General features: G+C 38.7%; 1 protein-coding gene across 2 annotated transcripts in view; it reads left to right on the top strand.

The window, feature by feature from the left end:
• Window positions 1-17,401, top strand: part of GPR158 (G protein-coupled receptor 158) — a 185,556-nt gene that overhangs the window by 71,192 nt on the left and 96,963 nt on the right. For both annotated transcript variants that reach the window (XM_077788579.2, XM_021533112.4), the window contains exons 3-4: window positions 8,456-8,558; window positions 15,791-16,008. In XM_077788579.2, the coding sequence (XP_077644705.2) occupies window positions 8,456-8,558; window positions 15,791-16,008 (321 nt within the window). The remainder of the gene's footprint in view (window positions 1-8,455; window positions 8,559-15,790; window positions 16,009-17,401) is intronic.

The raw sequence follows: 17,401 nt of genomic DNA, 5'->3' as shown, positions 1-17,401 counted from the left end.
AATTATGTCAGACTCCGTTCTCTAGTAGAAAATGCTTTGTCTTCATTCAAGTACTAGTGAGGTAGGTATTTTCCTTCAATTTCTGTCTGTGACATCCCTATAAAAGGGAAAAAATGCTGTAAAATATATTAAAATATATTAAAATTGGAGCCTTTATATAGCTGTCTTTTCAACCAGGTTTCACACAAAATCCTCAAGTAGAATTGCAGTAAAAATTAATTTTGTAATTAGGAACACAGCTTACTTAGGGTAACTTCAACTTCATCCAGTTGGACTCAACTCAAGACTCCATTTGAGTAGTCAAAACCTCTGGAAAAATAGACAGAGTCCTAAAGATGGGCTGAATACCAAGGAATAGGAGCATCAGATTATTATAGCCTTGTTTCCTAGTATATTATCGCAGATCACAGAATAGGTCAGGTTGGAAGGGACCACAGTAAGTTATCTGGCCCAAACTCCCTGCTCAAGCCAGGTTATTCTAGAGCACATTGCACAGGATCGTGTCCAGATGATTCTTGAGGACTTGCCCTTGCTGAATTTCAGACAGTTCCTCTCTGTCCATCTCTCCAACCTGTCAAGGTCCCTCTGAAGGGCTGCACAGCCCTCTGGGGTATCGGCCACTGCTGCCAGCTTTGTGAACTTGCTGGAACAGAAGAGGCCTCTGCCCCTTCCTTCAAGCCATTGATGAATAAGACAAAAAATACTGGGGCTTGGTATTGAACCCTGGGGAACCCTACTAGTGACAGACCTCCAGCTACACCCTGTGCCACCGATTATCACCTCTGGGACCTGCCATTCAGCCAGTTCTCACTCCACTTCACTGTCCTCTCATCCAGTCCACACTTCCTGAGTTTGTCTATGAGGATGTTATACTGTTCACTGATGTTTAAGATGGCACCAGTGCCAGCTAAAGCTCTCCTTGTGACTGTGGCATGTTCAAAGAGCATTCTCTGGTGTCTAATAAAAGGTATGTCCTCATAATGTAGTCTCCCCCTCGGCAGGAACACTCAGAGGATATCTCTTCTCCAGGAAGATGTTATTGTCATGAAGCTTGTGGGAACTTAGCAAGTTTCTGGCTCCTGCTGCACTGTCTGGAACCAGGCAGTAAGTCCAGAAAGTGACTGTGGGCTGGGAAAACAGATACAAAGTGTTGCAGATCTTTTCAGTGTGGTTATGTATGTATTGCTAGTGTGTGGAATCAGCCTAAAAATCACATTTTAGGAATAAAGAAGTAATTACATGAATGTTTGCTAGGAAATGCAATAGAAATGACAGATATATCTGCTGGCTAGAAAATGTTGGTTTAGCAACGTTGTCCACGTTAACTCATTAAGATGTCATGCACTGTTTTCCACCATTTTATTCCCCTCCTTGAATTATGTGTCTAAATTACCTACTGATTATAGCAGCTATTTGTTAGCTTTCGGATGAGCCACAGGAATGTTTTTCCCCTTCCTGCTAGCAGGGCCAGCAGGCTGTCCAAGCTGGAAGCACTTCAACAGTGAGACTCTTTCCAAAGAACAGTGCAGCCTCCTGAACGTTTGGCTGTGCCCTTCTGTGGGATGAGCTGTGCAATTCCCGTGCACCCCCATCCCTTTTACTCTTTCCTATTCTGAATAAATTTTCTGTGCTTAAGCACCACAATTGTCTTGATGAGTTACGGGGTTGGATTGGCTATTCTGGTATTTTTCTATTGGCCTTTGGAAGAAAATGCGAAAGTCTGGTTTTAGTACTGTAAATAAATAGTTTTAATAAAGTTTATAAATGTGTAAAATGGATTTCAGAATGGAATTAGTTTGCATTATCATAAGGCCACTAATTTAATTTATTGGCAGAGATGGACCAATTGCAAGTTTGGTTTAAAATTGACATCAATAAGCAATACAAAGTTAGGGATTTCTGCATTTCTGAAAACACTGCATCTTTTGTAGGGATCAGGAATAGATACAGCATTACTTCCCAGACCCCCCCCCCCCCCCATCCCCCAGTGATTTTGGAGATGACTCACATTCTTGCAGAATTTGGCATGCTTTCTTAATCCCCTGTCTCACTGTGTGGCTCATCTTCCAGGCAAACTTTGCAACAGTTGCTGCCAAGCTACAGATGAATGCAGATCTAGCTGGCAGAACCAGAGGTAAAGGACCTCTGTGTGTTTTGTCATATTACTTGACAGCTTCTGGGACTGCCGATAATGTTCGATATTTCCCGTGTTACCCATGTGTAGAGCCTGGAATTACCCTAGTGATAGGAAGGAAGGGGTACAGAAACAGTATGAGGAGAATTCTTTCTCAATTAAGACACTGAGGAAGTGAACTAAACTTCGCTCTAAATGAAGTTTTAACCTATGCTAATGGTGAAAAATATCCTAACTCATCTTCAAAGCCAAGGATATCTGGCCCTGAGAAAGTTCCTTTGAATTAATTACACTGCATTATTTAATGGATATAAAATTCTCAGTCCCTTTGGTGTCTGTTAACAGGTTCCCCTGTAATTGCAGTGCAGTTTTCTAGAAGAGGAGACACTGTAATCTTATTGTTTAGTATGTTAACCAGAAGCAAAGTTTAATGTGTTCTTAAATGATATTCAGGTTATCAATGTCAATTCCAGACTATCAAATAAAGAGATTTTTATTTTTAAAGTAGTTTGATGGTAAATTGCACAGGTATTTTCAGCAATAATGAAAAATCTGCCTTAAAAATATAATTGCTGAGAACCTATGAGTGTCCAAGCTATCCATCCTCTGAAAATTGCTGTAATTGTTGTACTTTGAATTGTCTGTAAAGAATCCTGACTGTGAGAAGCTCAGTTTGTAAGCTTACTGTGGGTTCTCCATGTGCAGGACAGCAGCTGTTGATGAGTTTTTTTTCTCCTTAGCCTCACCATGGCCCCCATGTAACCTGCTTTCAAACATTGCTTAAGTAAACTTATTTATTTTCCACCATCTTCCAAGAAGATACTATTTCTGATCTCCTCTCTTCATTTCTTTGCAAAATGCTCTACTTCCACCATTTTTTTTTTTCACTAGCACTTACATATTTATAGTGTTTGTCCACCACTGGGCTGATAACTTCATCATCCTTCAAGACAAGGAGAACCACAAGGGCGTCAATCCTGTGTGTCCTCAAGCACAAGCCTGATCACCAAACTGAGCCACATCTCAACAGAGGTTAATTAGATGTTAAAGACTCTACAGTTCCATATATTTATTGAATGACATTTACTTTTCTGCTCATGGTTTGTCAGTATTTATGTGTCACTTAGCATTTGTGTGAATAAGCTGAGGCTCCTGTCCATCACTATTCTCATCCTGTGCTCAACAAAATCAGAATAATGAAAAAATCAAATTAATAAGCATTGAAGAATTTTTGGCAAAGCATCAAACTACAAAGACATATATTGTCCTGACAACTACCTTTGCTCTAAGCTGAATCAGATCAGCTGATGCTGTGCTTTGATTGATTCAGAGTTAAACAACTCAATGTTATTCTAAGTCTCCTGTTGCTGGAAAAACCATTTTTAACTTGAATATAAAAAGTAATTAACTCTACCAGTGCATTCAGGAAGGAGGAGAAGAGCTACAGGGGTCTAAGTTACCCTACAGTAAAAGTACAGTGGCCAGCTCTGTCCTGTCTCTTTGAACCAAAATATTGTGTTTGAAAAGAAGAGAGTTAATGAGTAGTGTGGTTGGCAAGCTGGCTGCCTCCCAAGCTCTCTGGAGGCAAGCAGGGCCTTCCAGGTGATGCACAAGGCTCTTGGACATGTGGATGTGCTCACTGCTGGCTTGTGAGGCTGCAAACATTGTAATACAGCACTCTGGTCTTGAAGGGTAAATGAAGTGAGAAAAAACAATGGGTAAAGCCTTTTCAATGACAAAGCTGTCATTGAAAACACAAAGAGACTTTAGATTTTATCATCTTTATTTTATTTCTAAAAACTTTTTTAAAAAACTAATTTAAAAATATTTAGAAAAATATTTCATTAATTTCATTGATTTTTTAAATTTTAACTTTTTAAAAATTTCTTATTGTTGTAGGGAAATTTGTTTCTTTTGGTGTTTTGTTTTTCCTTTTTTTTTTTTTTTTTTAAATTAATGAGTGAATGTGCTTCACTTGAGTAGTAAACAGTATCAGAAAAATCCTCCTGGGGTTTTGCAGGACACCAACCTGCTCCAGCTGCTATTGTGTGCCAGGTACAAAATTATTCTATAAAAATTACTCTAAAGTTACTCTATTGCATTTTCTAGAAATCCCTTATGTGCTGCCCCTAACCAGAGCAAAGAAACATGAGCTTCCTTGAATTATCTTTGTTGAGCTTTATCTATAATGACATTGCTTTTACTTCGTCCTCTGAACAAGGAGTTGACTTTAGAAAAGGGAGACATTCTCATTGCTGTGTGCATGTGGAAATAGAGATTTTGAAAGCTGCTCTTTGAAAAACTTGAAGTACCCAACTCAACGCTGGCTGTATTTTTAGTATTTTTTTTAATTTTCTTTCTTTTTTTTTCTTATATTGTAAAATTACTGCCTCACTCCCTGTACTCCAGAATGCCACAGTATAGATTTGTTTAGTCCTTTATCTGAGTTTCTAAATAACATGTGGAACATGATGCCACATGCTTTCTCTTAAACTACTTGTTTGGTTTTGCCCTGTTCTCCCCTTCTGAATGTCTCACCTGCTTTGTGTGTCTGCTGAATACTTTGTCACTTGGTTTCTGGCTAATCACATCTGATGAAGGGCTTTGTCTCTCTTGTGCCAGAAGATTTGACACAGACTTCCAAAGCAATTGCACAGGTTATTTGAAGGGTTTATTTTCTTTCCAACAGAGGTAATCTTTATTGCATTAGATTTTACCAACTTCATCCTTTACAACACGCAGCATAAAATTAAACCAATACAGACTTTTAAAAAACTGATTTAGATGTTGTGTTTTAATGTTAGAATCTTGTGTTGTGAGACTTTTAAAAAACTGGTTTAGATGTTGTGTTTAAATATGTTAGAATCTTTTGTTGATTCAAGAGCTATTTGTTTATAAGTAATCTCCAGCTAAATATTCATAGAATATCTAAGGTTTTTTTGAGCTGAACATATGATTTAAAGCTTACTATAAAAAGCTTCATAGTCATTACATTATGCTAATACTATAAAGCTGAAAATATAATACCAGGGAACAGAAAAGTGGAACAGACAAGTGCGATCTGTGAGTTCTACAGACATCTATTACTCTCTCTTTAGCAAACATGATGATAAAGCTGATCTTAATTGTAACCAATCCATCCATAAGAACGGGAAGTTAAAGTGATACAAATTCCATTTAGGAGTGTGGTGTCCTGAAGGGCATATTGGTGAGGGATCACTCAGTAGCCACCTGCATCTTCCACTATTTGCCTCAACACTGGCTGCTGGCACATAGGAGGTGTGCTACAAGCCTAAATGGAGCTTTTGATCCAACCTAAGGTAGCTGTTTTATGAATTGATTAAAGTATGATTTTTTAAAAGTGGGTGACTACTGATGAGGTAAAAATACTCAGGAATATGATGGGTTTATTCCCAGAACTGTGCTTTCACATTTGTAATAAAATTTGAATCCAGGTCAGTTTTATGCTTCCGTTTTTTTTTTTTATTATGTGGAAGCAGGTATTTTCCAAACATCTGCTTTTATTCAATGCTAAGTTCTATATAGATCAAATCTTAAGCAACTTAGCAGCAGATTAATATTTTACTGGCTGTGTCTACAGAGGCTGTTGTGTGTCACTCAGTTCCTGGGCTCCTGGGGCTGAAGCCCATGGTCAATTCTGTGGGCTGAGCTACTCCAGCTTTGCAAGGCTTGGGCTCAGAGTCTGCCACAGGGGCCACTGGATCCAGGTGCCACTTGGCAGGGCAAGGCCAAAAGCTGCTGGCTTGTGCCTGCTTTGTGTCATGTAGATTCACCTACAGACAGCCAGGAAAAGCCTTTATCTGTAAATCGGCATGACAAAAAAATCTGGACTTTGTTTGCTAAACTCTTTCCGTACAGCAGAAGACAGTTTATTTATTACGTTTTTCACCATAGTATTTGTCACCATTGGTTAATAAAATATAACCTGTTAGATCTTTTGTAAAAAGAATGGATTTTTTTCTTTCCAGAGAAAGTATTTTTCCCATTTTTGGCGTTATAGTATTTAGTGCTTTATTCTGCCTAAATGCTGCAATTTATTTTAAAAAGCCAGGCTATAAATAGTTCTGTTTCCATGCAATGTTGAGCACAGTGGAATTTCAAAGTTTGAAATTGCATCTAGGGGGGTCTAGGCTTCTTTCTCTCCTCTCCATCCACCTGTCAACATGATATTCTGATCTCTTTTGCTTTTTGCCTGGGATCATGTGGACCGCAAGAAACAATTTGACTGATGGTTTTTAAACTGTATTACAGCTGCCAAATTCTGGAAAAAAAGTATAATGTCTTAGACCAATTAAAGATGACAGCATTTGAAGTATTTTGTCCATTTTCAAGTTCTAGACTGGTCAGAGACAATAAAATAAGTTACAGTTTATTTGGTATGAATACTTAATGTTTGTGAAAGATTCATCAGAAAAGCATTGATTTTAATGCAGAACAGATTCACGAGCCTGCAGGATAGTTGATATACAGGCAATTCTGTGATTCTATAAATTTGTTCAGTGGCAAAGGATTATGAATACAGTACTTGGAGTGCTGCAGCATTCACATAATACAGTGGGAGCTACTTCTTTTCTTCAAAAAGAAAATATAGTCTCTACAACAGCATGTACCTTCATCCTAGAAAGCAAGGAGCCAGAACACAGAAGAGAATTTTTATCTGAAAATGTCCTTTTACTATTATAACTACTTTTCTGTGCTTGGTTAAAAAGCCTTGGCTGTCATTGGACTTGCACATACTCTCATCCCACTTCAACTTGTCCTGTCCTCCACCCTGTCACATTTCTGCAGGGTGAAGATAAAGTGTGGGGATGTAGGGGGAAAAGTTTTGGGCCTTCTCTTTAAGTTTTTGGTTTTTTTTTTTTTTTCTCTTCTTTCATGCTTATACAAAGGTTGAATGAATTTTCAGTGTTCTTGCATACCAGTTTCCTACTTCCTAATTGTTTCCAATAGCACTGCCATCAGATTGGCAAAGGGTGCAAGAAGAGATGGTGCTGTCTGGAACTGAGGCAAAGAAAAGTAAAGTGCTTCCCCAACATCAGGCAGAATTATGTCACAAAGCTGAAATTTGAGATAATAAGAAACTCTCAACTTTTTTTTTTCCCCTGAGTTTTTCTAGAGTGTTACAGTGCAGACTGTGTCTACAGTGCAGACTGTGTCTACAGTGCAGACTGTCCTCTCTTGGTGTACATTTGATTTTTTTATACTCAGGCATTTTTTTACTGAGCCCTACCCTCTGCATCTTCCTCCCTGTCACAGGCACTTAGATATTGAAGTATACCTTAAAGTCACAGACAGTCACAAATAAGTGAAAAATATGGAGGTGAGAGGACAGAGGCTGTTTTAGTTAAATATTTCAATAGTTATTGGGGAACTGCTGATGTCTAGTTCATATTCATGGTGCACCTGTGGTATAGATACACTCATGAGAAAGGCATCTAGTCTAGTAGTCTACTTTCATCTGATGAAGTGAAACAAACTGTACTGGGAATCATCATTTTGCAAGTGTTTCTACTTTTATGTTGCTGGACTGTTTCTTCCCTCTATACTAGGCAAAGTCCATTTGTTGTACAGAAATCTTCCGACAGTAGATGTTCTGTCATAGTAATAAATTTGCTGTAGCTGACCTGATGTCAAAACCAAGCAAGAGTGAAGCTAAGTTTAAATGAAACTTGATTCACATATTGCTACCTTAAAAAATTACAAGATATTTTAAAAACATGGGGCTCCTGTTGGCATGGATTTTTTCTCTTTCAGCCAGGTCAGATTTATGTCTGCAGCCATTTTCTCTAATAAGTAGTTGTCTTTTTCTTAGCTGGGGTAGCTCCACTTTTCTGTTGTTGTGGGGGCACCAGCATGTGCTGCTAGCAGAAGGTTTGGCCTTGGCTGCAGGTGTTCATGTTCTTCCTCACCTAGTCTGAGCTCCAGCTGTCTGAAACCCACCTGCTGAGCTGGGGAAAAGTGCTGGAAACCCTTCAGGAAAAAACCACACCTGTCTAATATCCTGCCTGGATCAAATGTTCAAGAGTCAAATTTGTCACTTGGTCAATTTTTCAGTGGGACAGGCTTTTGATTATAGCTGTCTTTGCTGTTTTTTGGAGATGAACAGCAAGGCAAAAAAGCTGGAGTGATATATGACTATGAGAAAAGCTGCTGAGGATATACTGTCAGTCTGGAAAGAGTGCTTGTTTGTTCTTGGAAGTCTGTGCAGTGTCTTGTAATGTTTTTATGCTTGAATGTACATCTGAGTATACAGTTGTGTGATCATCTGCATGACTTTTCTTTTTTTTCCCTTTCTCACAGTGCATGCCAATTAAAGGCCTTGGATTTGTGCTTGGAGCCTACAAATGTATTTGCAAGGCTGGATTCTATCATCCCAACATCTTCTCAGTGAACAGCTTTCAGAGTAAGTGCCTTTGCTTGAGTTAAAAAAAAAGAACACAGATCTAGCTTTAATAATGCAGGGGTGCTTTTTTCCTTATCAGGGTTATACAGCAAAATCCCAGTGGTTTGCCACTCTCTGATTATATAATCACTTAAGGAGTGGTCCTTTGGTTTGTCATTCACGATACTCTTGAGGATCCTGTAAAACATACCCACTTGAAGAATATTTGATTTGTAAATAAATTAAAAAACATGAAAAGAAGCCTTGCTAAGGGGAAATAGAGATTTCTTGCATCTGTGTTCATGCACAAGTATTCTGGAAATTAATCTACTCATTTTCTGTTCAGCCAGAGGAAATTAGAATGCCCTAGCCTCTGGCTTTGTGAGGGCTTTAATTGTTTTCATTTTAGTCCATTTGCAAAGGACAATACAAAGGAGTGTCCAAACTCTAATACATGCTGATGAGGTAATAGAGATGGTTCAAGCCTGGGAGTCTGTTTGGCTGGATGTATGGATAACATACATCCTACACATACATCCTACACATGCCCAATTCTTAGATTGAATTGCCCACAACAGGAGAAACAGAACTTGGATGATATTAGGGAAGACAGTCAAAATGCATCCCTAAAGCTGATGTCTGTTACTGTCATCATGTGACCAAATCTCTATATGGATTTTGTGCTGAAATTGTTGCAGTTGTACTGACAGAGCTCAGGCTGCAGTCACAGGTGCAAAGCTGCTGCTTAGAGGTGTCACAGGCATCCTTCTCTGCCTCCTGCTTGCAGGTTCACCTCATACCCAGCTTCTTTGCACTGTCCTTTAGCCAGAGGTTCATGTCATCAGCTCTCACTGTGAGATCAGTTTGTGTGAGATATCCAGGGAATGGCAATGAGTGTCTTCAACTAATCTTGGTCCAGGGCTGCATCTATTATCTCCTGCCTTCTGTGAAAACAGCTGTTTCTGTTTCCCAAGAGAAATACCTCTAGTATTAATGATAATTTAATTTACACACACACACACCACATCTATCCCTCTATCCCTCTATCCCTCTATCTATCTATCTATCTATCTATCTATCTGGGATATAGTGTCTCCTGTGCATATTTGTAGAGTAAATAGCACAGTTTGTTCAACAGTTTATCTGCTGAGTGTTCCCCTTGTCTTTTCATATAGTACAGTGTTGCAGAAGGCAGCCTTGTGATAGTGCTGTTTCTCTGGGCTGTGTGAATCTGTTGCTAGACTAAGGAGGATGTTTGGTTCTTCCTGAAGTGCAGTGAGTTCTGGTGGAGTAAGGATTTAATTCCTTGAGAAAGCATATAAAGAAGGCCTCATACCAAATGCCGTAGAACACACACAAAAAATGTGGCTAGATATCAAAACAATATTGATCATTAGGGATGAGATTAACTTTATTTCATATCAGTTCTGCAAAATATATGTGCTTGGTATGTATTAGTCACCAAGGTTTCAACTGCTGTCAGCATCAAGAGCATGGCTCCCCTGGAGAGTGATTTTTCTTTAGATGGAAAAACAATACCTCCATCTTTTCTCCATTTGCTATAGAATGAAGAGCCTTAAAATGGCTATTTAGCTTCTAATAAAGTGAAATTTGTCTCAAGAAGTTTGCAAAGGCTGGTATTGTAAAATGTAGGGGACCAGTTTGATTTGAGCCTTTGTTGCTGTGAGGTAACCTGAGTTTTGAAACTGTAATGAAGAACTTTTTTAATTCATCCAGATGCAGCTTCATCTGTCAAGTTGTATAGATGGTTTCAAAAAGTGAACAGTGAGATTGGAAATTACTAAAGTAATGAGAAAAGCCTGTGCTTCAAAGGAAACTTGGCACTGTTGCACAGCTACATTCTGTAAAAAGAAAAGAGGAAAAAATGACATGGCTATAATGGCTGTAGTATGTAATTGGTGGTTCAAAATGATGTTAACATAGGAATTCTAGATACGAATTCTGCAAGCAATTTTGACAGAAACTGTCTGACCTGGAGATCTCTTTGTGGAACTAGGTTGGTGAAATCTGATGATGAAAGAGATGAAACTGAAAAGAAATGTTAATAATTTAGAAAGTATTCCTAGTGGAAGAAAATAAAGAGGCAGCAAAGATTTACAGGTCTCAAGATATCAGAAAGGAGATAGATAGAAAAAAAATTACCAGCTTTGTACTTTACTCAATTGAAAAATTGGCTTGTATTGTGTCTTGAAATGGGAGCAATTCTCAGTGTTGCTGGGATTTTACACCACAACAAAATATGGGTAACTACAGTTTCACATTGTGTCTGAAGTGTCCAGCTTTTGAATGGGGGAAAGCTTCTGCTTTTGGCCCAGATTAATGTTTTGGTTTGAGTCTGAAAGATAACTGTATAATGCAGCTTTGCAGGGATGTTGAACACTCCACACAGTTTACTGGTTGGCTCTGTGGGAACCTGCAACGTGACATAAACAGTCTCTGTGTAGGAAAGATTCTCCAAATCAGTTGCTTTCTTGTCTTAAAGCAGCATGGTGTTGCTGCTTGCAGGAAGGCTGCACATGTTGTAGGTTCCCAAGGAGCGTGTGGGACAGGGGCACAGCTGGAATTCAGGCTGTTCTCTTGCTGAATAAGAAGCCAGGTAGGAGGGCATTTCCCTCCCAAGTCTGTGTGTTCTTCAGAACTGATGGAGCCAAATTATGTAAAACCTTTCTATTTTTTCTGCATGTGTTAATGAGGATCTTGGGTACTAGAAGGGGACAAAGTTATTGCCATACTTCCAGGGTGTCTTTTGAGGTTGGAAATTGATTTTAGAAAAAAACACATTTCATGTACACAGGCTGTATTAACCTGTAAGTACTTGACTATGTGGTTATGCATTTTCTCCTAATGGCTCATTTTTAGGTAACACTGTTAGTATAGATAGAATAGACTAACTGATGATTACTTGTATTTTAACATTCCTGTAACATTCTCTGCCTTATGGAGTAATCAGGTTTTCATTGAAAAATCTTTAGCAGAACAATGGTGCTTTGTTCAGCCTTTTGCCCTTTAGCAATGTATCATCCATATACTGCAGAAATTCCCAGCTCCTGCTGTTTGGATGTGGAACCTGTCCTACTTGCACCAGGAGTGGTTCTTTCATTTGAATATGGGACTTTGCTATCTTTAACACTGCCATGATCACGTAAAACTTTCCAAGAGGAATTTCCAGTTCAACAGGAACTTTCATTTTTTACACCTGCCCTTTGGTTTTGTTTCTTCAACAGAACCTGCACATGCAGATCTTTGCATGTAGGAAGGTTGTCACTGACTTCAGTAATTCCTTTCCGGGGTGAGGCTTATGACCATGGCAGATGGCCTGGTTTTGGTGCCAAAAGGTCCAGTTACATTCTCACCAAATTAGTGGAACACCACTGATGCAACTGGAATGTCCCTAATTTATTATAGAAAAGGAGCAGAATCAGTCTTTTGTTCTGCTCATTGCTCAGCATGCACTGTGTTTTCTGTGTTCATGTGCTGAGTTCTGACTGGAGTGCAGGATGATTTGGTTTGGGACAAAGCAGTCCCTGCCCTGGCTCTCAGCAGTCTGTGGTGCCATTCTCACTTTGCAGGAAGGTCTCAACTGGTGATGTTGCAGCTGCTGAAGCATCCCTTGCGTGGCAAAGTGTCCTTAGGAGAACTGAAGCTGATGAAGAGTTACCCTCAGGAGAGCATTTCAAAAACAGATGGGCCAATCAGACAGAAAAATAAGGCTGGGATAGAAGAGAGAAGAGCTAGGAAAAAAGTATGGTGGAGTGGAAATAGCTGAAACATTTAAGCTTTTTCTTTTATTATACTTCATGTTAGTTTGTGTCCCTATTCCTACTTTCCACCTACTTTGCTCAATTCTTTTCTTCTTCCTTTTTATCATTTTTATTTTTTGGTTATTACATTTTATTTCTCTTCTTTTTTTCTTTTTTTATACCTTGCTTATTTTCAGCTTTAACTTCTGCAGCACAGTGTTTGCTTCTATCTCATTTGTGACAGTGCTGAAACTGCCTTACACAAAGGAGGAATGACTTCTTGTTCATCTACCTTACCATGTCTAGAATATTTTGACATCTTTTGAAGAGGAAAAATTGTTTTTTTTCACTGCAGGAAACATGTAATCCCAAAGAACTGCTGAGACAGGACAAGGCACAATGAAACATCTAGCAGTTCTGTTAGAGGACCTCCAGGCTTGGCTTGGGCTGTCTGTGTCTTGAACTGATGTTACATTGACTTTGATGAGGAGACAGGACCAGACCAAAAGGGCAGAAATGCTCAACTATGCATTGGGCAGCTGTGCCTTGAGACATATAGTCATGGCAAGGGTGTGTTTGGACAAGATCCCTGTCAGCGGTATATACAAGGAAAGTTCTTCCCTAAGAATTTATTTCAGAGGGTTTGAAAAAAGTTCTTTCTTTTTTTCAAGGAGAAAATAAAAACAAAAAACAAACACGTAGGAATTATTAGTTGTTCCTCATTGAAGTATGAAACATTTCATGCAGATCAATATTTTTTTGATCTTTCTTTTATTAGCTATAAAGAACAATCCAGTAGGTTGGAAAAGACCTCCGAGATCACTGACTCCAACCTGTAAGCAACCCCCACGTTGTTAACCAGACCAGAGCACTGAGTGCCACACCCAGCTAGCACCTCCATCTCATAGTCAAAAGATATTCACAGAAAAATCAGTCCTGGCTGGCAGTGCAGACAGCGCAGAAGATGTGCATCAGGGATCTTCCTTTGTATACAACAGACAATACCACAGAAGCAATAGACTGGAAAAGACCTCTGAGATCATTGAGTCCACCCTGTGACCCAACACTGCCATAGACTAGACCATGGCACTGAGTGCCATGTCCAGTCTTTCTGTAACTCCTCCAGGGGCGGAGTCTCCACCACCTCCTTGTGCAGCCCATCCCAGTCTCTAAACATGACACCAGACACGTCTAAAGAAAAGCTTGCTATTGTGCTATGAAGTCATATCTGTGGGATATTCACTTCAACATGCAACTTTTTATTTAACTGTTATCCCTGTAGTATGTGATGGGCATCCACAAGAAGACATTCCCACATGATTCTGATAAGAAACTGCTTGATAAAATGCAATATAGTGTATTTGCAATGACTTTCAAGGTTGAACATTTCAGAAATAAGGTGCATCAAGTTTAGAATCATGCTAAATTATCAAGCCATATTCAGATTATATTTGTGACAAGCCATCTCACAACTGTGGGTCCTGAACTATATTTTTCTGTGTGTGAGTTTTTATGCTGCAAATAATTTATTTAGTTGACACAATAAATATATATTAACAAATGGTTTACGGTGCTCAGAAATGTGAGGTTTTAGAGAGATGGGCTAATTGAAGGGCAGCTATAGAAATGATAAAGAAACATATGTGGTGGAAAAGCGGGGTGACATGAGCTTAAATGTTGAGGAAATGAAGTGGAAAACTCGGACAGTAGGGAATGCACTCTTGGTTTGGATATGGAGATGAGACGTGAGAGGCTGTGACTTCTGTCCCTGGCAGAGGACAGTGTGGGTCTGTTGCTCTAGAATTTAAGAATGCAGGAATCTGGTGTTAGATATGGAGAAGGTGATTTCTGTTAAAGCTCTTGGAATGATAATGGGTTGAGGTTCATGGGTGTGGGCTCTGAAGAGAAGTTCCAGTTCTAGAATATCTTCAACATTAGTGTTCTTTAGAGCTCTCAATATGCTTGGTATGCCCAAGCATGGTTATTTTCCAAGATTTCAGTTTTCCAATATTTCAATTTTTTTTTGACCCAGATCCTCACACAGTCTGGGTCAAAAAAGCACAAGACCTCTTTTTGCTGACTCCTTGTACCTAAAAATCTGACTTCCAATATGAGTCAGTACTACTCTGCTATATTCATGTTTCTGACATCTTAGTTCAGAATAGAGCTCCAAGGAGAAATTCACAAACTGCATGAGAAATACCATCCTGTTCTCTACTCACTCTGGGATGTGGGAGTGAAGCATCCTACACTGACAAGGAGCATGGCCTCTGTCCTTTTCCAGGCTTTGCCTGGCAGCAAATGTGTGCTCACATGCACTTGGACATGGATTTGAGAAAGCAAGAAGTAATTACCCTTGTAGAAAACCTTCTGCTTCAATTGCTTAAATCTAAAGGTCTGAAGAGAGTTGCATAAGCCTCTGTGTATGTGCAGCATAGTTGGAATAGGTTGTCTCTTGAGGGACTCAGCAATGCATGATTTACTACTTTCCCTGACAGAGAAGGAAAATTTTGTTCAAAGAAATTGAAGCAATTCTCTAGAATTGTGAAAAGTGAGAGGAGTTATCACACATTATAACACACCCATTGATTTGGTTTCAGCCACATTTTGTTGTTTCTGTGAGCTCCTAAGGATGTCTTGCCTATAACAAACATTTCCAACAAATTCTTTTTTTCCTTTTATTTAACAATATTCTTCCCCCCACCCCCCACCCCACCCCCCCACATTTGTTTTTTACCTTTTAATTATATTAATGGCCTGTAGTGTAAGCAGCCTTACAAGAGCTTATGGGCAAGGGTCATAGATCAGAAAAATTAGGAATCCTTCTGTGTGTGTTCTTGATGGGTTCACATTGATGGATGAGATGTCAGTTCAATAGTCATTGATTTTCCTAGACAAATAGGTGTGTCTACTTCCTGGTGTGCTTATGTGAACAATGGAAAACTCTACTTACTCTAAGTGTACTTGTTTTGCTTTGGGAACTGAGTAGTGCAATCATGCAACAGCCTGTTGAACAAATGTTAATTAAGAAGGTTTTCATCTAATTTGAAGCTCATTAATTCACTAGATAGCATTTTTATAAAATTGAGGAACAATCTGAAAATGGGATCAGAGCTTGTACTATGAACATTAGGTAGTTAATGGGTCTGCCCATCATCTCTCTGTGTAAAATCCATTCCTTATTCCCAAATATTTAATGTAATCTTTTCCTCATTCAAAATTCTTCATAGAATTTCCTGTGCCGATTTAGCCCGCTTTAAATATTACAGGAAAGCATTTGATGTTTAATAAGCTCACTTTCCCTCATCATTCTGTGTTTTCTGAATGTTACAAAGGACAGTTTAGTGAGAAAAGCAGCACTGGGCAAGCCAAGCTTTTTTGTAACCTATTAAGAAAGAATGGGAGGTAAAGGAAGCCCAGCAGAGGACTGGTGATGAACTCCCCATCCCCTACAGCTAAAGGTGTCTCCCTTCCCTCTTCTGATACTTCCAGGAAAGGATGCAGAAAATCGCTTTTCTGGTGGTGAATTGTCAGAGGAAGTCTACACCTGCCTGCCCTGCAGAGAAGGGTGTTCTTTCTGCACAGATGATACTCCCTGCTATGCACAGGAGGACAAGTATTTACGGCTGGCTATCATCTCCTTCCAAACGCTCTGTATGCTGCTGGATTTCATCAGCATGCTGGTGGTCTACCATTTCCGCAAGGCAAAGGTAAACCCGCGGGTTTTACTTGGGTGTTCCTCCTCACCGTGTGCTACACACTCCTTTGTCTTGGTTCTGTAGCTTCCCAATTTGAGTGTCAGTGCAAGAAGCACAGCTCAAAGGGAGGATGGGATTTCCAAACAGGAATGTTTTTCTGAATTGTTTATGTGGTTTTGGGGAAGAAGAAGAAGAAAAAAAAAAGCTGAGCAATTTGTGTCTTCCAATGAAATATGCTTGCTTTTATAGATGTTCAGTGCAAATCAAGGAAAATATTAATTAATTTTGGAAAATCAGACCAATTAATTATGCACATATCTAAAGGGACATGGGGTTTTTAGAAACTTGGAATCTTGAAAATTTCTGCATTACCACTGCTGGGAATGATGTTTGGTTTCAATATATTTGAGTGACTAGATGGAAAGTAATTATGGCAAAGAGAAATCTTTCTGAATAATTCTAGATCCTAGAGAGTTTAAATGTGATTCTGTGGTTAAACATTATTATTTTTTTCACTAAAGCAAGAGTATACTAAGGAGTATCTGTAAATTGCTGATGCAGCATTTATGTACTATGCTAATGAACTTTGTGCTTTTACCTCACTGAAAATCTGGTAATATCTCTTGGAATCTCACTGTTGCGTCAGTAAATGCAGAATATTCTCTGAAATTTCAAATTTACTAAAAAGAAATTAACTGAAGATGGCATATATTCACTACCTACATTTGAGAAACATGTGTGCGCACAGTGTGCTACATTATTGAAATTAATAGCTTCATCCACTTTCTATAACTAGATAAGTATTTCCATTTTGGTTTTTGGAATTCTTGATCCCACAGTCTTCCTGATCCTGCAGTGTCTGTGTTACAAATGCATGGCTCATTTTGAAAGAGTTTAATATCCTGCAAGGAAATCACAGAACAAGCAAGAGCATTCCTTTTTTTTATCTCTTCTGTTTCTGACAGTGTCTTTGTATTTAATGATATTATATTAAATTATTCAAATTACAGACTTAATTGTATTCATAAAGTCTTTTTGTTATGAAAAGTTTGTTGTAGGCATCTGTTTAGTTGCTTGACATTAACTTAGCAGAAGGACTTCATTCTGATTTTGTGAGGTTTTAATCTGGTAATGTTACTCACTTTTAATGTCATAAACAACATCATGACAAGCATTTCTTGTGAGTGAAAGCTATTTCTAGATTTAGAAAGTGATATGCAGCTATTTTAAGCTGGGCTTGTCTTCTTTTTTACACTACACAATATTAATTGTTTTATAGGGAATATTTATATTTTTTCACAAATAGGCTGAGAAATAGTTTTCACTCTTGCACTTATACATTTGCATATGTTCTGATATAGGTATCTGCTAGAGTAAAAAGATATATCTTTATTAGACATTACAC

Source organism: Lonchura striata, chromosome 2 (genome assembly GCF_050655825.1).
Source record: "Lonchura striata isolate lonStrDom1 chromosome 2, ASM5065582v1, whole genome shotgun sequence".
Classification (NCBI taxonomy): domain Eukaryota; kingdom Metazoa; phylum Chordata; class Aves; order Passeriformes; family Estrildidae; genus Lonchura; species Lonchura striata.
The sequence above is the reverse complement of the archived record's forward strand: the minus strand, read 5'-3'. Positions and strand labels throughout refer to the sequence as shown.